Here is a 20405-nt window from a genome sequence, read left to right as displayed (position 1 = left end):
GATGTCGACCTATTAATGAGACAGAAACTTGTAATTACAACACATCCAGTATGACATGAACGTGGAATAAGTGCATATATGCTTTTAAGCAGTGGCACCCAGAGAAATCTTTTAGAGGGGGGGCCACTGAAAATCTTGAGGCAGTGACTGTAGCCGTCAGGGATTCAAGGCCCTCAATCAGTTTCTAACACAGTTTTAACACTTTATTTCACAATATAAGTCTATTTTTGTTCACCAGTTTGAAGTGGATGGGACAACACCCCACAGTTCTGATGAAGCAGACCAGCTGAGTTTTCCATAGTGATCAATATGGATCCATTCTGAGGCACAGTGCACCAAGCCAAATTCTCCAAGACAGAAACTCTTAAACTTTGTCTAAACATAGAAATTGGCAGCAGGAAATTACCACACACACTAGGCAAAATGATGATTAAAAATGTATTTTAATACAGCAGCAGTAACAGTTTTGAACAAGTATAGACATTCATAGTAAATACAAAATTATATTCTAAAATGTTGACGTCTCTTCGGGATGCTGGACACTGCAGACCGACCTCACCTGCAACAAAACAAACACAAATGGTCTTAGTTCCTGTTGTTTTAAATCAAATATATTGTTAGACAATAAAATAGGCAATAATTAGAACTAATTCTAACATTATGCAAAAATATACAATCATATTATGTCACAGTCTTACCTTGGAGTGGAAATCAGTGTTAGAGATTAGGTTACCTTACCGATCCAAAATAAAAATAAAAAAGTGTTAGAGGGAGAGGAATTTTGTAGGAACTTTGCTCTTTAGGGGAACAGGAAGTTTTTTTTGTTTTTTGAAATGGTCTTTTTCAGCTCTTTTAGAAGTGTTCTTTTTTAAACTGCCACACCACTTTCTCTTTTTTTTGTCTTTTTTTTGTTTTTGGCAGGATGTTTTCAGACCATTTCAATTCTTTATTTTTTGTACAATCCAAAGTAAAGCCAAGAACTGAGAAGCCAAGCTTTCATACAAATCATTTAAACCCAGACATAAAATATTTACACATAAGCATTTAAACCAGTCAACCTAATACTATTCTGCAAAAGCTAGTCTGTCATTCAGTTAAATTACAACACAGGTTTTGTTTTCTTAAACTGACAGTTCAACAAAAGTGATTAGCTGTCACATGTCCAGACAAACTGTGTTTTGAGAACCGAAATAACAAAAAAAAAAAGAATACAGAACTATTTCTACATTAAGAGCATTAAAAAAATGTCACAATTGTTAAATTGTTAAAATGAATCAAATTCACACATGGTTCTTCTGCCAGTTACACATTTGTGAGGGGAAAAAAAAGTCTTGCCAAAGTGAAATGTGCCTTGATGATTTATAAACAGGCAATGAAAACGTATAAAGTTGCTGGATTGTTGCTCATCTTCCACAGCAGTGCAACCAGGGGAAGAGCATCTGACTGATCTTCATCTGCGCCAGGAGCGAGGCTCGTTGTCATCCTCTTCCTCATCATCATCCTGCAGCAATGCATCGTCACTCAGCGACTCTTCCGGGTACTGATAGTAGAAAGAAAAAACACTTTAGATTAGTTCTCTCTATAGATGACTGAACTGTGAATGAAAGTGGGAAGACCTTGTATGAGCATCATCAGCATTCAACTTGCACCATGTATTTAAAAAGTCATAAGAGGAACTAGATTCACAGCTTGAGTGTATCATGCTGCAGGCGGACCAAATGCTTAATGAAAGTGTGGCCCTGCAAAAGCCACATAAAGACAATCATTGCTGTAATGTGTAATGGCTCCCTCTTGTGTTCTCTAAATGTTACAACAAAATTATTTCTAAAAGCGTTTCTGATGATATCTGAACAGAGACCATTCAATGAAACTGTACTCTAGGATCTAGTAGCACCAGAAGGAATATCACCGTACGCATAGTGAGAAATGGCCACAAACCTCATCCTCCTCTGGTTCTGCCTCATCAGCATCGGCAATACTGAGAGTCGTGACAGCCTTATGCCAGGCCAGGCGTAAAGTCTGGTTGTTGAACTTCACTCCATGAAAAGCCGCCTTACAGGTGGACAAAACACAGACAGCAGAGGGGGAAACACATCATTAGAGGAGAATATGAAGAGTAAAACAGAATTGTGAAAAAAACACTCACTGTTCTCTGCACATGGCTGGTTCTTGACTCACCTGTTCTGCCTCCACCCTTGTCTTGTAAGTGATGACAGCAGTCAAGTTGTTTTCATCAATCTGGCAATCTTCAATCTCTCCAAATTGCTTCAAATTGTGAACACAACATTTTGGTCACTTTACAAACCAACTCATTCCTGTGTAATTACTGAAAAATGATCTTGTGCATCATCTGTCATTGCAATAACCATCTAACAAAGTGACATTTCTTGATGTTGGGCGGCTTTTTCCCCTACAAGTTGCTTTTAATACTGCTGCTGCATCAACTCATTTTAGATTACACAATAGATGCTAGTATCATGGATGTGAAACTCAGCAATATTTACAGTGTTCATACACATTCTGAATACTGGGGGGGACTGAGGTGAACTGGTACACATTACACAAAAGCATGCATGTCTGGATAACTGACAGTCACATGACGTTTGGGTTTCTGACATACTGTGAGTAGATATCAATTATTTTTTTGTTTTTCACTATTGCTTGTTATTTTTTCTGGTGTTTGAGGAGTGAATAACTTAACCTTAAAGTGAAAGTGAGCCAATTATGTAGGTGAATTTTCACTGCAGTCACTGTATACTGGTGGTTATTGCCAGAGGACTTCCTAGTCACACACTATTTGTATTTAGACAGTAATTGTGTTCCACCACTGGTTGCCCTGTTCAATTGTAACCACCAGAGGGCACTGTTTATACTTTTTGCTACACTGAACAACTGCAATAATTTAATGCACACTGTATTTCTGTATATGAGAAACATAATTCATATTAAGAGTAAAATATGCATAGCCCAAGTGAGATTGTATCTACACTGTTTTTACTGAAATCTTCCATATAATTTTCCAATTCCATATAAAGTAAAAAAAAAAAAAAAAAAACTGATGCATGATGATGATGATAATTTTTAGGCTATGTTGATGTTTAGATTTTTTATCCTTTCTTTTGTTTCTGTATAACAAGACTACAAACAGCCTTCATCCAAAGTAAAATGTGAAAACAGCTGAAAGTTTTATTTATCATGTCCTGACTGACTGAGCAGTTAAGCTAGCAGTGCCTCAATTGTGGGTATCCAATCTCCTTTTCAAAGTAATGTAGCTCTAGGTTGACTTACAGCAAAGTGTGGCAGCAAGTCTACACGGTCTGTCTCAGCAAAACCAGAAATCGCCAGCGCTCGCGGCCGATGGTCCACAACTGCATGCAGTGGCACACCTCTTCCCCGCCCTCTGGAGCCCCGTCCCCGGGCCCTGAGAGCAGCACGGCCCCGAGCATGGACGCCCCGGCCTCGTCCCGGTGACAGGAGACCCCTTTTAGCAGCCTGAGTAAAAACAAAAATGGCGATGGAAAGAAGTCAAACAGAGCACAAATATCTGGCTGATATCATGAAACACGTAATTGTGGAGCTAAAACTTCAACAGATCAGGCTGAAGTTGCAAAACATGATGTCAACAAGTCAAAATAGAGGCGTGTAAGTAGCATTTCAGCAACTGAATTCAAGATCACGTCAATACCTCAATTTGCAGCTGGGTATATTTGATCTTCAACATAGCGGTGTCCTCTCCGGCCTGAGCCTTCTTGTACAGGTCCAGCTCTGCATCCAGCAGTTCCTTCTGTGCCTGAAAATATTATTAACTCACATCAGGAGAAAGACAATATTGCAAGCCGGATAAGCTGAAAAACAGAAAATCCAGTTGCCTTTGACTTAATACAATTAGATGAAGAAAGATGTATCTACTGTAATCTCAAAGGAATTAAAATGTAATGTGAAAGCTGGTTAAATACAAACCTAGAGCTATAAACCAAATGCTGGTTACCTACCATAACTAAAACTACAAAGCATAACTACAAACTACATAGCAAAGCAGAGATGTGTGTAACTGCTTTCCAGGTGTGAAGATGTGGGTGCCTGTGTGTTGCATGGATTGAAGAAAGCACTACCTGGGCCTTGCTCTTAGCTGCGCGTAGTGGGTTGTTGCTGCCCGAGATTCCCTTTATTTCCTCTTGCAGTTTGGTGATGCTCTTGGTTAACATGCCCAAAGTTTCCATGATCTTGGCTTTATCCTCTGCCTTCATTGCTTTGTTCTTCTCAAGTTTGGATATCAGGAGCTTTAGAGGATAAGAGCAGAAAAAGTTTAACTATTATTGGTGCATCTTCCAACAGAGTAAATTAAACAATTACAAAACAACACCACCAGCCACGAGTCACACAGGACTGGAGACGGTAATATTTCAAATAGTGGTGAAACTATGGATAATATCACACAGTAAATGAGTCACAGATTCCATCCAGAGCTTTCACACACCATTGGCAAATCTATACAAACAAACCCGACTGGCTTGATTCTGGGTGCTGCCTGAACTTGTTTACAGCTCACATGCTGAACTGAAAGTACAATAAATGTATTAAAACCTTTAGTCCAGATTATATTACCTTCTGTGTCTCAATGTGCTTCTCCAGTATTTCCTGCTTCTTCTTCCTTACATCCTGCTGTAGTCTTAGAGCTTCCTGTGAGAGGAATTATAGGAAATGATTAGGTACTTTCTTCCATTCTTAGTATGAAAATCCAAGTTGCTTGCTTCCAATTTCTCCACCATTCCCTCCAATTCTCCTCTCACCTGCTTCTTCTTCAGGGCTTCCTCTGAGTTTTTCTGGGCTGCCTTCAAAGCAGCAGGATTGTATACGGTCTTTGTGAGGCCCATGGACGTCGAAAACACCTGAAAATAAGAGAAAAGTGATATTACATAAAATGTACACAATTTGAAAGAGCCGGAGAAAGAGTAAAAAAAGAAAATCAGTAATCCTGAACAGTGAGTGGACACTTACTTTTTCAACAGGAGCTGCTGGTTTGGCAGAGAAACCCAAACGGTCCTTCACAGACACTTTAGAAGGATTCTGCATCAAAGGGGGAAAAAACACAGGTTTATACACACCTCTTGCAGATTTGGACAAGTATATAAGAGAAAGCACATTCTCCATCAAACACCAAACAAACACCATCGGCCAACACAAACATACCTGAGAGGCTATGTTGGAATCCTGGGAGGGCTCAGAGTTCGCAGTGAGCAGGGGTCCGAGGCGATCTTTGACAGACTGCTTCAGACATGTGGCTGAGGGCTGCTGGACGACACGAAGAACATCACATTATGTTTGGATTAGTGCATTAGTACATTTTAACATAGGAGCCGCACTATTGAGATTCCGCCCATACACCCGGCCAACTAAATCACGAGCAGGGCTCAGCTGTCAATAATGACATGAAACCCACTTTTTATAGCCTCACTGAGCCAATTAAAACCATCAGAAAAACATTTGAGCACACATCAGCGCGTAATCAGAATGACCTCAAATAACAGATGTGTACTTTGTAGTTTGGCATAAGTTCCATCTGTCAACATGGAGACAGTGGGCTTCATGACCGATACTGCAGTCATTCACCAGTGGGCGATGGAGATGTTTTGGCTTCACTTCTTTTATTTGTCAATGACTAACTGTAAATGGAGGCAGTACTGGTATTATTAAAACAGTTTTCCCCCAAGTGACAAAATATGAAAGCCAAGAGAGAACATTGCAGAGGTGTGCCATGCCCAGTTTCACAGATTATCAAAAGTACCCTTGAATAGAGTGTTACATCTTACATAGTAACGGTGGGAGATCAACAATAAAGCAAGCGGTGGATGCACTGAATTATGCTCCCTTTAAACTGATGATGGTAGACGAACTGGCATTTCTGCCTCTTCTATAGTGGATTTCCATATTCAAGAGAGGACCTCTGGATGTTACCGCACATTGGTGAGGCCTAAAAGAAGCCTCTTAAATAACACTATATTGTTTGATGTGGTTAAGCAGGAATGTCAGTAAATCAGTCTGATCATGCTAGATCATGCATGCATGTTAATCACATTTGGCCAGTTAACCGTTAGCATAAATACACCAGAAAACTACAAAATTAACCGCAAAAAACTATTAAAAAAAATAAAGCTTTGTTTAAAAAACTAATTTAGGAATTCACAGGTGCATCTGATTTCAAGGTATTTGCCTTAACTGGACAATTCAACACCAGACAGACACTGGCAACATTTTTGTTTGAGTTAAGAGTGAAAACATTTTACTAGAACCACATGTTGAGTTACAGGGTTAAAATGAACTTTTACCATGGCTGGCTGTGTCTGAGGTTGCTGCTGTGAGTGAGACTGGCCATGGCCCTGGCCCTGCCCATCGCTTCCATCGTCACGAAACCAGTGCACCCTGATAAAGCGGTTGTTGAGAACAGCCTCTGTGCTTTGCATAGCCCGCTTGGCCTCATCTGGAGAGGCAAACTGGATTAGTGCCCCCTCTGGGTCATTCTGGTAAGCCACCTGTAAAAATAAATAATATGGTACTTTGAGAAAACGATATTAACAGCGGCGCACATACTGTAAATACTGCAGGTAACAATGGATGATTTATCTTAACTTTACCTTAAAGTTGTATTTGGGAGAGGGTAAGTTATTCTTTTAGATAACGCAAGATTCTAGACACTCCTTCACTTATAATTTTTATTCATTTCGGAATGTTTGCTCGCTTAACACAAATTAGGTTACAGCACAACCTTTACAAATCACATTGCTGATTACTGGTTTATCAGATGGCTTAGACAGCCTAATTTCAACCATATAAACTAAGTTATGAAAGCCAATCACAGATGAAATCTCAGCCACTACGCAAACCTCACATCTCACATAGGCATCCCAGTGAGTGAAACATCAATAATGAGGTTGTTTTAAAGTCCTTCACCTTCTGATACCAGATTGACACATGCACAGTGTTTACATATTAGCTACTGAACTGCATTACTGACTGAACGCAACCGTAACTACCTACTTTATTGACTGATTTATTTACAGACCATTAAAGCTGTGACTCTGATATCTACAGCACCACACAGTAACTGACCTGTAGGTTGACGATGGTGCCAAACTTGCTGAAATGTTCATTGAGTTTGCTGATGTTGTTGAGCTCGGGGGGAATTTGCCGAACCAGCAACTTGGTGTTAGGAAAGAATGGGGCTCTTTTGTGGTAGCCCTGGTGGTTGGGTTTGTTAAAGTTGGGTCTGAGCAGAGAAGAGAAATAATAAACAATTGGTTTTCAAATCAACCGGTGAGTTTAAAGGCAGCATATATTTTTTTATTTTATAACACAGGAAAAAGGCGTCTTACTTGTCAAACCAAGGTTTCTTGGGGAGGCCTCCATCGTGGGAGACAGGTGGTCTCTTCCTTGAATCTGACTCCATAACAATCCTCATACTGTTATTTGGAATCTTGTCTGGTGAAGGACAGTTCGTTGTGGTTAGTTCTGAGACTACAGCACACAGTTCAAAAAGAGATCACTACTCTAGGGGAAGACTTTAAGAGACATCCTAAACACAAATAGAGTTGCATGTACTGAATACCTGGCAACAGGCAAGTACTGAGCATGCTAATGGTGGGAGGGAGAATACACGTTTTAGGGCAATCTATTCAAAGCTCAGACTGTTCAATTGATGTGAACAATACCTCTCTGTGGCTGGTCCACCTCCCCCATTGTGAGGCCAATCAGGTTGGGTCTCTGGGCATTGACCCGGTGGCGGTAGACCGGCCTAGAGGTATTGGTGATGCTGGGAGCCTCAGGATTGTATACATCGGTGTCATAGTTGTCTGGTCAGGAGAGAAAAGGAGACTTTAAGTCATACAACTGCACGGCAAGGTACAGTGACAATGATTTATGAATATAAAATTAAAATCAAAATACACACAAGAATTACCGGGGGTGAAAAGCGGCACTGAGGCCTGGGGAAGTGAGGAGCGCATCCCAGAGGTGACAATGGTGGGAACAGAGCTGGTGATAGAATTGGGAGGAGCATCCATGCCTGACGGTTGCAGCGGAGGAAGCGGAGGAGGGGGACCTGTGTCAAACAGAAACAAAAAAAATATCAAGTCATCTAGTTTCCAAATTAACTATTTGTAATTGTATAAAAAACAAACAAAAAGAAACTCACTTACTTGCCCCTCACTCTCAATTGATTTCTCTTTTGGGGATGTTATTTCTCTTTTATAAATTCTATTTTCTTGTTCTCATATTTGTTATATTCTACCTTATTGATATTTTGCATTAAATGCTTTTACTTTAAAGTATTTTGTAACTTACAGTATGTTTTGATATGTTCATATACTAAGTATTAATAATAAGTTTTGTTTAGCCTAAACCAATTTCTTATAGAATAATAAATGTCTCAATTCCTACCTGCAACAGGTGGAAGGCTGGGTGGGAGGGCGACTGGAGGGGGCACAGGGGGCCGCAGGTTCACAGGTGGGGGGTTCATCAGAGGTGGTGGTGGTGGGAGTCCTGGGGGAGGTTGTGATTCCACGCCTGGGATTGGTGGAGGTTGAAAGGGCAGCATATTGGGCAAATTGACATCCTCTACAACAACTGGGTCACTTCCATGGTCAAAAGGACACATGTCCCCTCTCATGCAGAAGCCTTTTTCTGGAAAAGACAACAGAAACATGTTAATAAAAAATAAAAAACTACCAACCAAAACCAAAAAAAGAGTATACCCGGGTTTACTTACCATCATAGTCACGGCATCGCTTCCTCTGTTGGGGGGGTGGACCCCTAATAAAAGGGCCACGGTCCACAGGGTGGTCAGGGCGGAAGTCTGACCAACTCTCAGTGGTGTTGTTACTATGATGATGTGTGGGGGCGATGACTGTAATGGTGCTGCTCAGTGTTGGCACAGGGAAGTGTGACGTGGTGGCAGTGGAGACCAGGACTGCTGGGGTGTAGCCATCACCACTCTCTGGCCTGTGCTCATGATCATACTTCAACTTCCCAGAATCTCGCTCTGCGAATAGACATAAACCACCATGTACAATTATTATGGCAAATACAACTGTTAAACCATACAAAATGTGAAATCTTGTTTTCGTAGTTTTTTTCCTAGGATCTATTCCTTGTGATTGTCTAGGTTGTTTACTTATAATGAGCTGTCTGAGCTGCTATTACTGAATGTGTCAGCTCCAGACGCTTTGCTCAATGTGGACACGCAATCAAATACAGTAACTAATTCATAAAATCTTATACAATTCATGAACAAGAACAGTTAAATAATTGCTAAAGAAAAATACCTATATTCAATTAGACAAATACGTTTTAAACTTAAACTTGGTTTTTAATAATTTGACTTTGTTAGGAATGCCACCCCCACAAATTAAGGGCACATTCAGACACAAATTGCTTAATGTTTTAACCTGTGCTTCACATAAAACTAAAACTCTAATGGACCTTTAACCCATGGCATATCGGACATACTGGTCTCGAAAACTATTTTTAAAATCTGTATGTAAATAATTATTTAAGAAGCTTCTTGGTCAGCTGCACTCTTACTGGACACACTTTGAAAGCTCTGCAATGAAACAGGGTCATAGTTCAAATGATGTGAACTTTGATCACACTGCAAGTGGTGTTTCAAAACCTGGGTTTTGCTCTCTGCATACAAAAACAATGGTTTAAACTGGAACAAAGTGATTATGTGTAGACAGCGTTAGATCATTTCAGATCCATCAAACTGGTTCTTACCTCTACTCCTGCTTCTAGACCGTGTTCTGCTGTGTGACCGGCTCCTGCTGCGATCTCTATCCCTATCTCTGTCCCTGTCTCTATCCCTGTCCCTCTCTCTCTCGCGGTCACGGATGCGATCCTTGCTCCAACTTCGGCTCCGGCTCCGGCTGTAACTGCGACTGCGGCCTCTTCTCCGATTGTAGCGATCGCGGTACGAGTCCCTCCTTGGTGGGTTGCGGTCATAATCCCTCTTCCTGAGGCGATCGTCTCTCTTCCGATCATCTCCTCGCCTTAAAATGTGTGTAACAAAAGACATGGTAATTAGTGAACATTAAATACAAGTTCAAAGAGACGGTGGAAAGAGGCAGATGCACACACCTGCCATCTCTGCTGTAGCGAGAGCTTGTTTGGGGAGGGCTGTGATTCACTCGCCGTGAAAACTTCTTCTCTCGCTCTTCTTCCCGATTCGTCTAAAGAAAAACATAACTTAATTCATAAACACTGTTTATCCAATATGGCAACTGATATGTGCAGTCCTCCATATTGCTGGGTACTGTTGAGTGCATGCAATTGAACTACAGTATTTTTAAAACAACCATGTCAGATATTCTTGACCTTAAATCAGAATTACCTCATCCTTCTTCTGCTCATCTTTCTCAATTTTGACCAAAGACGATGGATGCTCTGGCGGCGGGAGGTAGTTTTTGTTGTTAATGGCTTCAAACAGCTTGTCCACAAATTGCTGGGTCTCTGACAAAAGGTAACAGGTGCACATTAAAGATCATACTACACTATAAAACACGCTGGATCACATGAGAAAGGAAACAAGGCTTGCAAAGAAAGTCTTTCATGAAGCAGAAGAACGAATTACCTTTCTGAAGAAATACATCCAATTGGTCTATACACAGGGCTTTAAGTTCCTTTTCACTTTTATCCTTCTTCACCAAAGCAACAACATACTTGGCTAGGGCAGAAGGGTCTGCATCACAACTGGAATTGAGAAGAAAAAACAAACATAAGACCCACGAACATCGAAATAAATAATATATAAAGTAGCATTATGGGCAATAATGAAACCCTTGCAATAGGTGCACTGTGTGTGTTTGTTTTAACTAACATTAGCTTGTACAACTCAGACTTAAGAAAACAGCTGTCTTGCTATGCGCTAATGATACTTACATTGGCTCAAGGGTATCAGACAGCCATGTTCTCAAGGCATCAAGGTTTTCAATGATCATTTTAGATCCAGCCCAACTTTCCCTCCACCACGGCCAGAGTTAGCTGGAGTGACGGTACTTATCTGTTCAAAGGGGTAGCAGAGGATTAGCTGATGAAACTAGCCACACTAGCACAGGTCTTTAGCCGGGCTACGGTAGCCAAAAGCGACGTGAGCTCAACAGCCGCGTTTACCCGGGTTAGCTACGTTAGCACACGTCTGTCCAGGCCCCAAACGTGCTGCACGATTCCTCAACTCTCGTAATGTATTTATTGTGCAAATGCAGACGGAGCGAATCTGTTATTTCTCCACGTCCAACCAACGAACTCCAGGTTGTAAATGTTATTATCCGTTCAACTTGAGGAGCATCCACGATTTACTTGCTACTTGCTTCCCTGCTGCCAGCTAACCATGCCATGGCGACTATTTACTTCCGCTCGTGTTCTCGTTGAATAAAATATCGCGAGATGAGAGCGGCCGTACGTCACTTCTTGTCATCCGGACGACCACGCCCCCTTTAGGTGTAAATGATGCCGTCCGCAGAGAGGTTACAAGTGGTAACCTGTTTATACTGTTAATTTTATATATTATCTACATACATAATACTTTATATCTTATATTTTATCTTATTTTTTATTCTGTTCTTAAGGTCAGGGTTTTTAATTTTAGTTTAATGTATGTTTAATGTATGTTTTGTATTTTGTATGCTAATGGTTGCTTGAATTTCCCTCGAGATAAATAAAGTATCTATCTATCTACCTGTGGGACCGGACAGTCAGTATATGTACGTCTGTACACATAAACAAACTTCATCACAGGTTACTTCATGGTGTTACTGATTAAATGGCATGTGTGCCGATTGTGTCTGTAGATAGAAGAGAATCAGTGAAGAGTCTTAATGATGGTGCAAATATTTTTTATTTTATAATTTTTATTGTATAAGGGTTCAGAAAGACAAAAGAGTAGATAAATACAAAGATATAAAGGGTTACCATTTTCCTCAATACAAACCAGTGTCATCCTTCGTTCAATGACCTTGATCAATCGTTCATTCATTACTTCTAATTCACAGCATGATCAAATATATTTTTATTTTAAAAATCAAATATATACTAAAATATTACAAATATTTTCTAGCTGTGTATTTCTTGTTTCATTGATATACAGTACATGGATTAAAAGCATGTAATGCTGCTTTAGTGATTAAACATTCTGGTGACAGAAAAAAAAAAAATAACCAACAAAATTGTGGTTTGTGACACAATCTTAAAAAACTGCCCATTTTTCCTGCTTCTAACACAACTTTGAGGACAAAATGTTACCAACAGAAGCCATGATAACCAGATAATCAGTGTTATTCACTTCACGTCTGTGGTCATAATGTTATGCTTGATCGGTGTGCATATAACAGCTTTTATCTTTAAATTACCAGTACTACTTTAGTTTTCGCCACACTAATGAACAGAAGGTGAGACATATTTCTGAGTAAAACCTCAGTTGCAGGTTAGTGTCTACAATATAACATTGGAAGGTCTACTAAATGCATTGTATTTACAAAAAAACTAATGATGAATTAGCGCTGTAAAAACAAAGTACAGTAGACCTAATGGAGAGGAAACTGCATCTAGTTTTTCCTGTCAATGAACTGCAGGTTGATGGGGGCACTAGGGCAGAGCAGGCCGTGGGTTTTGGCCTTGATGTCAGCTGTGAGAGGAGACACACCGATTTGGAACCTTTGAATGAGCTGCAAAGGGAGAAAAAAAAAAACAGGGATGTCAATCAGATTTTACTCATTTTGATAGTGAGGCACGAGGATTATTTATCTAGAAGCCAAAGCTCTTTAGTAGCACAGCTGGTAACTGGTACTAAGGTCGACAGATTCAGAAATATTCCGGGACTGTAAGGGGGCACAGGCCGGGGTCGAAAGCAGGGCCGCCTTGTATGAATTTATGTTGTCTTGGCCATAGCTGTATGCATGAAACAACAGTTTAATTATATAAGTGGATATATTCATATAAATGTTTGAGGACAATTTTACAAATTGTGAGTAGTTCTAATCCCCTACCCGTATGAGAGCTAGATGCATCTCTAACTCTGCTATTCTCCTGCCAATGCAGCTCCTGATGCCGTAGCCAAAGGGAATCGAGCCAAAGTTGTCGACACGATCTGTGTTATCTTTGCGTATCCAGCGATCCGGTCGGAAGTCTGTAGATTCAGAGAAGTTCTCGTCTTCCAAAGATGTGGCGTAGTGACAGAGGGCCAACTGAGTCTAAAGACGTGAAAAAATAGAAAAAATGTCCATTGTGTAAGGAAAACAGCTGGTCTATTGTACATGCATCTGTGCCAGAGAGAAATGTATGAGTAATGCAGGATCATGTTACATCTGGTTCCACTGTAATGTTTTTGGCTGACACTTTGTCTTCAGAACATGCACACTGAAGAAGACCATTATGACTATCAGGCTTACCCCTTTGGGGATGAAGTATCCACCCACCACCAAGTCATCCTGGGTAACCCGTCCATTGCCTGGGAGAACTGGAAAAAGCCTGCTCCCAAGAGGGGCACACAAAGACTGTTATTCAACAGCACTATACATTAATCTCCTTACAAAGTTAAAAAAAGTGAAAACCCCACACTGAGAAAGATAATGAACAAATGTGACCCCTAATTTTAAAAGTCTATTAAACTATTGCTGAGTTGTTTAAAACCTTGCAAGTGACAGCAAACCTAAAAAGTGGGAGAGTATAAAATCCATGCAGTATGCACCTGAGAGTCTCTTTGACAAGCCCTCTGATGAGAGGCAGACGAGGGACATCGTCAGCCGTGGCGATTGCTCCAGGTCCCAGAGTCGTCGTCACTTCTGTAAAGATTTGCTGCTGTATATCAGGGTGCCGTGCTAGCAGGTAGCTGGCCCATGAAAGTGTGAAGGATGTCTAGGAGAATAGAAAAGGATATTTTTTCATAAATCAGTTGCACATTTCTCTTTGAATGTGTAATATATTAGAATCACTCATTAGCGCTTCCATTAAATCTCTGTGGAGATATTGCCTTTTTTCCTCTTGTTTTGCAACAGGTTTGACTCAAATTCTAGCTGATATAAGAGTTTCTCTGATGTTGCACAAGTGTTGGGAAACAGTGTGGGGTTTTGAGGGAGAGGGGGCTAAGTCCACATGCTGGGCAGACAGTCAAATGCTGGCAACACTCATCCAAACACAGCTCTGAAAGGCTTAGGCCTCTCCCCTCCTACCCCTACATCCTATCTACATTTTCTAACATCCATCATATACCCAACTCTTCTTTCCTCCTCCCCTTGTGACGCCAATTCCTCAGTCTTTGCTGTTTCATGTTTCCCTCTTCCTCAGGCCCACCCTCTTATTCTGTCCCTCATCTCACCTCTGCCCAGTCTGTGCTATTACTCTGGCTGTGGCTAACGTGTCTTGACAGCTCTTATGTGTGCTGAGTAAAAGCAAATGCACCACAGGGTCAGGTAATGGCTCAGCTCTGTCTACCCCCTACCAGGACGTGGCCGTGGCAACAAGTTCTACAAAAACACATACACCCTTTTATTCTGTGGCCCCCGGTTCGGAACAAAATCCTCTACACCCATAATTCTCCTTAATCTGACAGTAGCCCAAACAAATTAGACAGTAACTGTGCACACAGATGCAGCTGCACACACATGCGCCAGACAAGTGTGGAGTTTTTTTTTGTCTCAGAAATATTAATTTGTAAAAGTAACAGACCCAGGATTTGTGTTGTATGTTATGCCTCTGCTTCCCATCAGTTTTTCCTATGTCTATATTCTTTAATCTCCAAATAAAAAGAATGTCTAAAAGTCTAAAATTCCCCCAGAAATGACACTTCAATGACCTTAAACCAACAGTATGAATTATTTGCAAGTGTCATCTTATTAAGAAACACATGAATACACAACACAGATGTCTGACAGAGGGGAAAAAGACAAAGCCCCCCCCCCCCCGTTAATAAGATCTAACAGACAGAGACAAATGACAAAAAACTAAAGCTGAGTGAGAACAAGTTTGTCAGTGGGACACTGTAACCCCCAAGTTACTGTTCTGACCTGACGCTGGCACAGCTTCACAGGCACGGATGTGGTGCCAGAAACCCAACACTTGAAACTCAACACTGACTCAAACACACACAGACACAACACACCACACAACACAAGCTCCCAAACCCTCCTTCCTCCTGTTAAAGGCACACTCACTGCACTCAAAACCACTCTTCGCACCTCTTTGTACATGAATGCCATTTAACATCTGTCATAAAGACAGAGACACACCGCGTGTCGCACCCAGCCAGTAGCATCTTCCTGTTACGTTGGCGTAGAACTTCTCCTCTAGGAGTTCATCCTCCTTGGTAACGACGCATGTGTGTGAGCGGCCCCTTCACTTTCCTTTCCCTGCTCCAGCTGGCTGAACATCTCTTTGAAAGTCCTCATTATCGACGCTGAATATGGCGCTGGGATCAGACAGGACAGGAAAGGTGAAATGAATGGAAAGGGCACGAGTTCGAGGGTAGTACAGGGGTAGTTGAAGGGAAGGAAAGAGAGGAAAGAGAGGTTATGTAACTGCGGGACCCCCAACTCCCACAACCCCAGAGTATAGCAGTAGAGATTTATATGCAAATCAACATTCCTTTCTATTGATTCAACAAAAAGGTTTCCAAATACTTATCCAGACCTCAGTACTGCTGTTACTGTATTGTTGTAATTGGACGGGAGGGAAGTAAATTCTGGAAAGCGTATACTGCAACTTTTTGGATAATGCAAAAAAAGTATTTTTATTTGCCTTTTTTAAAAGCCTTTTTTGTCACTGAGGAACAAAAAAGGAGAAGGACACTCTTAAAGGGGTATTAAACCCAATTTTACAACACAAAGGTTGACATTGTTGTATATGTCTGCTGTGGCTCTGGAGAAGTTTGATCAAGTCTAAAAAAATAACTCCCGATGATGGCTTTAGGGTTATCTCAGCTTGGCCTTGGAAACTACAAATACAAAACAAAGCTTCTATAGCACCCAGTGATCTTGGAACTTGATCCTTACTAGGGTCTATGCGTCTGTTTCTTTCAAGTTACCCAACTTTTTGGAAGTGCAGTACTAAATTGCTGAAATACCCTTTTAATGTTAAAATACTACATTTAGTACTGTAGGCAGACAGTTCACTGGAACATACAAGTATACTAAAAAAAGCATTCATGTGCCCCCAGTGATAAAACAATACAAACTGTAAACCACTTACTGAATCTGAAGAGGCCATCCCAGGAGAGACAGAACTCCTCCCATGGTTTGGGGATGATAGTCCGCAGCCACTTGGGGATCGCCCCGGCATACATAGTTGTCTTGAAGGAGCTGAACATGAGGTGCAGTGCATCGATGTAGTCTTGGGTTTCCTTGGGAATCTTGTTTTCCAAACAGCCTAATCGGCACTCGTACAGAATGGCTGAAACACCTTTAAAGAAAGGAAGTCATCTTTTCTGTACGGTTGGAAAGTGGCAACAAGGATTAGGCATCCCTTGTTTCTTTGTCACTGGAATCTAACACAAGTTAGGTGTACATCAGTGGTTTGTCTATTTTAGTACAGTGGCAACTTTAGCAGTTGTTGATGGACTTGGGTGGATATTCAGGATTCACCATTTTTCTTTTTCCTGTCTATTTTCTCTCTGCTTTTACTGTGACCTCTTCCTGCCTAACTTTTTCCTTCTCTGATTTCCTTCCTCATCTCTACTACACTTGCACCACTTTCTCAAATGCATCCTTTCCAACGTTCAATTTCTTCTTCACAAGCAACCTTTCTAGGATCTTTACCAACCTTCCATGGCATATTTGAAGAAGAGGTCATTCACATTGTGGACAGTTGCTCCGTCAGACTGCTGGGTACGCAGAATACAAACTCTCTTGATCAGGTCGTCTACCACGTTGTTCACGTCATCAGAGAAAACTGCAACATCACGAGGACGCATGATGAGCTGTCTGAGCACGCTCCGCATCTTCAGCCAGTCTTCTCCCTCACTGGAAAACAGGACACAAGTACACTTTTGGCATTCCCATATAATGTCTTATTTTAATTCAAGACATTCACAAACACATAGGAGAAATAGATTTTTGTTTTGTTTTTATTAAGATGATGGACCGTGAAACTGTTGAAAAACTGCAAGTGCGGCTGCCAAATGGGATAGGTACAGTATTTAGACTTTAATAATACAAAAGCAGGTAAGGACATGCACACTAGAAGGGAGTTGATCCTTAAAATGTAACCTAGACACCAAGTGTTTGACTGCGCCCATCTACACATATGGAAACTCAAGTGATTATCCCATTGACCCCAAAAGTAATTTATTTCAGGAGGTTGAAGGGGACTCACGCTGAGATGAGGCCAGTGGAACGGCCTCTCAGGTCTCTGTACTCCTTCCAGGACTCCATGTTACCTCTCTGAGGGGCCACACCCTCGGCCCTCAGCACCTCAGCCACCAGATCACGGTCTGCCACCGAGACCACCAGCTGGGGCCCAAAACGGGATTTGAAAATTTTGCCATACATCTTCCTGTGCTCCAACTGTAAAGCAGTAGTGACACCAACAAATTAGTACTTATGTTCATTTCTGGTATGACCTTAGAAAATTAGGCAAAAACGTATTGTAATGTAGCATACCTACATACTGGATACTGAATGTTTGATTTAACTGTAAATGTATTATAGGGATGTCCCAATCAAGTTTCAATCCGAGTCATTCAACATTGAGTATCACACAACACAAGTTATTAAAATATATCGAATGTAGGCGAAGTGTAAGTTCAAGACTCCGCGTTGAAACTCTGCAGTGGACGGGGCTGCCTCTGCTCTCACCCTGGCAGATCTCAGAGTGGAGAAAGGGAAAGAGAGAGAGTTGAGGACCGATTATCGGAGCAGATTGATAGACGTCAGACACCACCACACTCAACACACCACTGCAAGTGCAACACAGTCACGCGAACAAGAAGCCAATAAGAGTAATTAATGAGTTAATGTAATCCGCACAAAAGATGTGGAGACGATGGAGATGCACACAGACAGTGCATTCAGGTAACTCAGGTAAAGGCTGCACCAAACACTGGAGAGAGTAATTCCCTCCAGACAAAAAGATGACAGAGGATGTGTTTACTTTCTTGTGTAAAAAGCATTAAGGAACAGCTTAGATGCAGACTTTTTTTTCTTGATGCAATAGAGAGCTATGTAATTGTCAAACATATACACTGATTTTAATAACATTATTGTACTTGAAGTGCACTGCGCATACAAAAAAAAAAGAAAAGAGTGGGAAAGTATGAGATCGGGACTCGGTATCGGTAGATACTCGGTGTTAAAAATCAGGACATCCTAAATATAATTTATTTTCCACTTTTACTTTGCCATGCCGAGATTTAAAAAACATACACACAGACAACACACATGCAGTTATTTGAGTTTTTTTTATGACGATGAAAGACTTTCTTTGAAGACTGAGACAAAACGCCTTATTTTTAGATTGCCTGTTGCATTTTGCAAAGGCAAAAATACTTTCAGTGTTTCAGGTAACTCACGTGAAGATTATTACATAACTCATACCTTGGAGAGAAAAGCTGACTAGCGGCCAAACTTCTGGTGCGCTTTTACGCAACAGTCTGTGCCATTTTACGCAGAGCTGGCAAATTACACTAAGAGTACACAGACTTTGTTTTCTCATTGGTGGAAGACACAAAGGGAGGATTTCATCTTTTAAACAACACAAAAATACACACCAAAAAGTATGGGTCAGAATTACCTGAATTTCGTGAATTCGGCTAAACCCATCTCTCCAGAAGAACTCGATCAGGTTGGATAGGGTGCTGGGTCCAGGCATCTCCTTCAGGGTCTTGATTGCGGTTTTCTCGCCGACATCCTCTGGTGTGGGAAATCCTTTAGGCATGGCTTCTTCTCCATTCGCGGCGATCCCAAAAGACTCGCTTGCTGCTGACTTGTGCAAAGCGCGCACAATGAAGAACAGCTGCTTATTTAGCCCGTCGCCCTGAAGATTCTTCCTGCATGCTGCCGTAAAATGATTCATCATTGCCATTCTTCTGGATGCTTCTCGGTGTTGCCGTGAGAAAACACGATGCGATGCACTGAGTCTTCTGCAAAGTCTCAAAGTGCAGCTGCAAATGGAAGTTCCCGGCACGTAACGCAGTCCTCCGTGTGTGGTAATGTAAAGTAATGTTGGATGGGTCTATATTGTGGAACGCGTTTAAATAGCTGCTTGTAAAACCTCAGGAGTGGAAGAGGATTGGATGTGCAAAGAAGGGAGGGATAACTCTATATTCGGATGTGGGAGTTTCCCCCCGAAAAAAGCTGCTGAGTTTGTTGTTTCTTTTTTTTAAAAAAGGGAGTGCGTTACAACGTGCAGAGGACAGGTACATCAAACCAATCAATCAATCGGCCTTCGTGCACGCGCACACGCCACCCTCTGCAAGCATGCACGCGCGCGCTTTGCCAAAACATGTGTCATTCAAGGTAAGGGTGCTTAGACTTGGTTCTTATTGGCTCTACCAGTCAATGCAGACATCTGATTGGAGACGGGAATTAAGGGCCACCCCTCCAGGTTGAATCTCGGGAGCGCAGTCAAAGCGACAGCGCCAGCAGACGAGTGTTACCTGAGTAATAAATTAATTCATCTAAAACGAGTGAAAGTGGATAAATGAATTAAGGCGACCTTGGGATAACACGTATTTGAAGTTGAAGAAGGCATTCCACGGTCGGTGTGCCAGGAGTTCACCTCTTGTGGCAGAGTCTTGGTGAGTTAAGCTGATTTTGGTTAATCCGGCTTGTTGGGATGTCCGGATCAAGGTTTTATAGACCCCGATCCGACCCGAGTGATTTAATATTGATTTTCTTCGGATACCGAGTCCCGATCCGATACTTCTTTTTTAGATCCTACAGCGCAGTGCACATTGCATATGCATATGCTTGTCAATTAAATAGCTTTATATTTGCATTAAAAAACAAAATGCCTGCATCGAAGTTGTTCCTTAATGTTTTTGTGGTTGTTTGTAAGTATAGAAGTGTCAAATAAAACACCCTCTGTACCCCTTCTCGTTGCTGCCTGGAGCGTCTCTCTCCAGTGTTTGTTGCTTCGGGTCTGCTTGTACCTCAGACTGCGGTCACCCATCTCCTTGGCTTCGCTATCTCCTGCTCAGCTATCGTTTACGCTTCTGAGAAGCGCGCTGAGACTCAAGAAGGCTTTTAGGGTTACGGAGCTTATTGTAATTGGGATAAGTAGTTGGTTTAACGTGGCCAGTGTCTCCAGTTCATTCTCTTTCAGCATCATATTTTTTCAGCTCTTTTTAGAAAGGATGGCATTTGATAGGTCGGCCAACTTTATTCCTTTGGGATTCCACCTTAGAAGAAGAAGAATATATACTTTAATAA

General features: G+C 41.4%; 2 protein-coding genes across 5 annotated transcripts; both read right to left on the bottom strand.

Moving 5' to 3' along the window:
* Positions 1-902: 902 nt before the first annotated feature.
* rbm26 (RNA binding motif protein 26) lies at positions 903-11407 on the bottom strand. Of its 4 annotated transcripts, XM_035651890.1 has the most exons (23): positions 11161-11407; positions 10930-11050; positions 10622-10740; positions 10382-10500; positions 10129-10220; positions 9769-10040; positions 8762-9034; positions 8434-8676; positions 7946-8095; positions 7707-7847; positions 7371-7476; positions 7108-7264; positions 6327-6530; positions 5191-5292; positions 4999-5067; positions 4791-4889; positions 4606-4680; positions 4113-4280; positions 3686-3790; positions 3289-3492; positions 2179-2265; positions 1939-2052; positions 903-1540 (listed from the first exon to the last, which is right to left on the bottom strand). In XM_035651890.1, the coding sequence occupies exons 2-23, from the start codon at positions 10986-10988 to the stop codon at positions 1451-1453; spliced, it is 3048 nt and encodes a 1015-aa protein (XP_035507783.1). In that variant the 5' UTR covers positions 10989-11050; positions 11161-11407; the 3' UTR covers positions 903-1450. The 4 variants fall into 4 exon arrangements, with proteins under 4 accessions (XP_035507783.1, XP_035507782.1, XP_035507785.1 ...); XM_035651889.1 differs by having other exon boundaries at positions 10930-11407; XM_035651892.1 differs by having other exon boundaries at positions 5191-5289; positions 10930-11407.
* A 688-nt stretch (positions 11408-12095) lies between these two features.
* On the bottom strand, positions 12096-19273 carry LOC118343336 (cytochrome P450 27C1). The gene is given in 11 exon segments (XM_035682098.1): positions 12096-12710; positions 13032-13235; positions 13434-13512; positions 13733-13899; positions 15266-15298; positions 15301-15356; positions 15359-15436; positions 16228-16437; positions 16798-16997; positions 17350-17540; positions 18766-19273. Coding segments are annotated over 11 exon segments (1629 nt in total). The 5' UTR covers positions 19057-19273; the 3' UTR covers positions 12096-12590.
* Positions 19274-20405: the final 1132 nt, after the last annotated feature.

This window comes from Morone saxatilis, unplaced genomic scaffold (genome assembly GCF_004916995.1).
Source record: "Morone saxatilis isolate NCDOM2014 unplaced genomic scaffold, NCSU_SB_2.0 Contig11, whole genome shotgun sequence".
In the NCBI taxonomy this organism is placed as follows: Eukaryota; Metazoa; Chordata; class Actinopteri; family Moronidae; genus Morone; species Morone saxatilis.
This window is presented reverse-complemented; position numbering and strand designations above follow the sequence as displayed.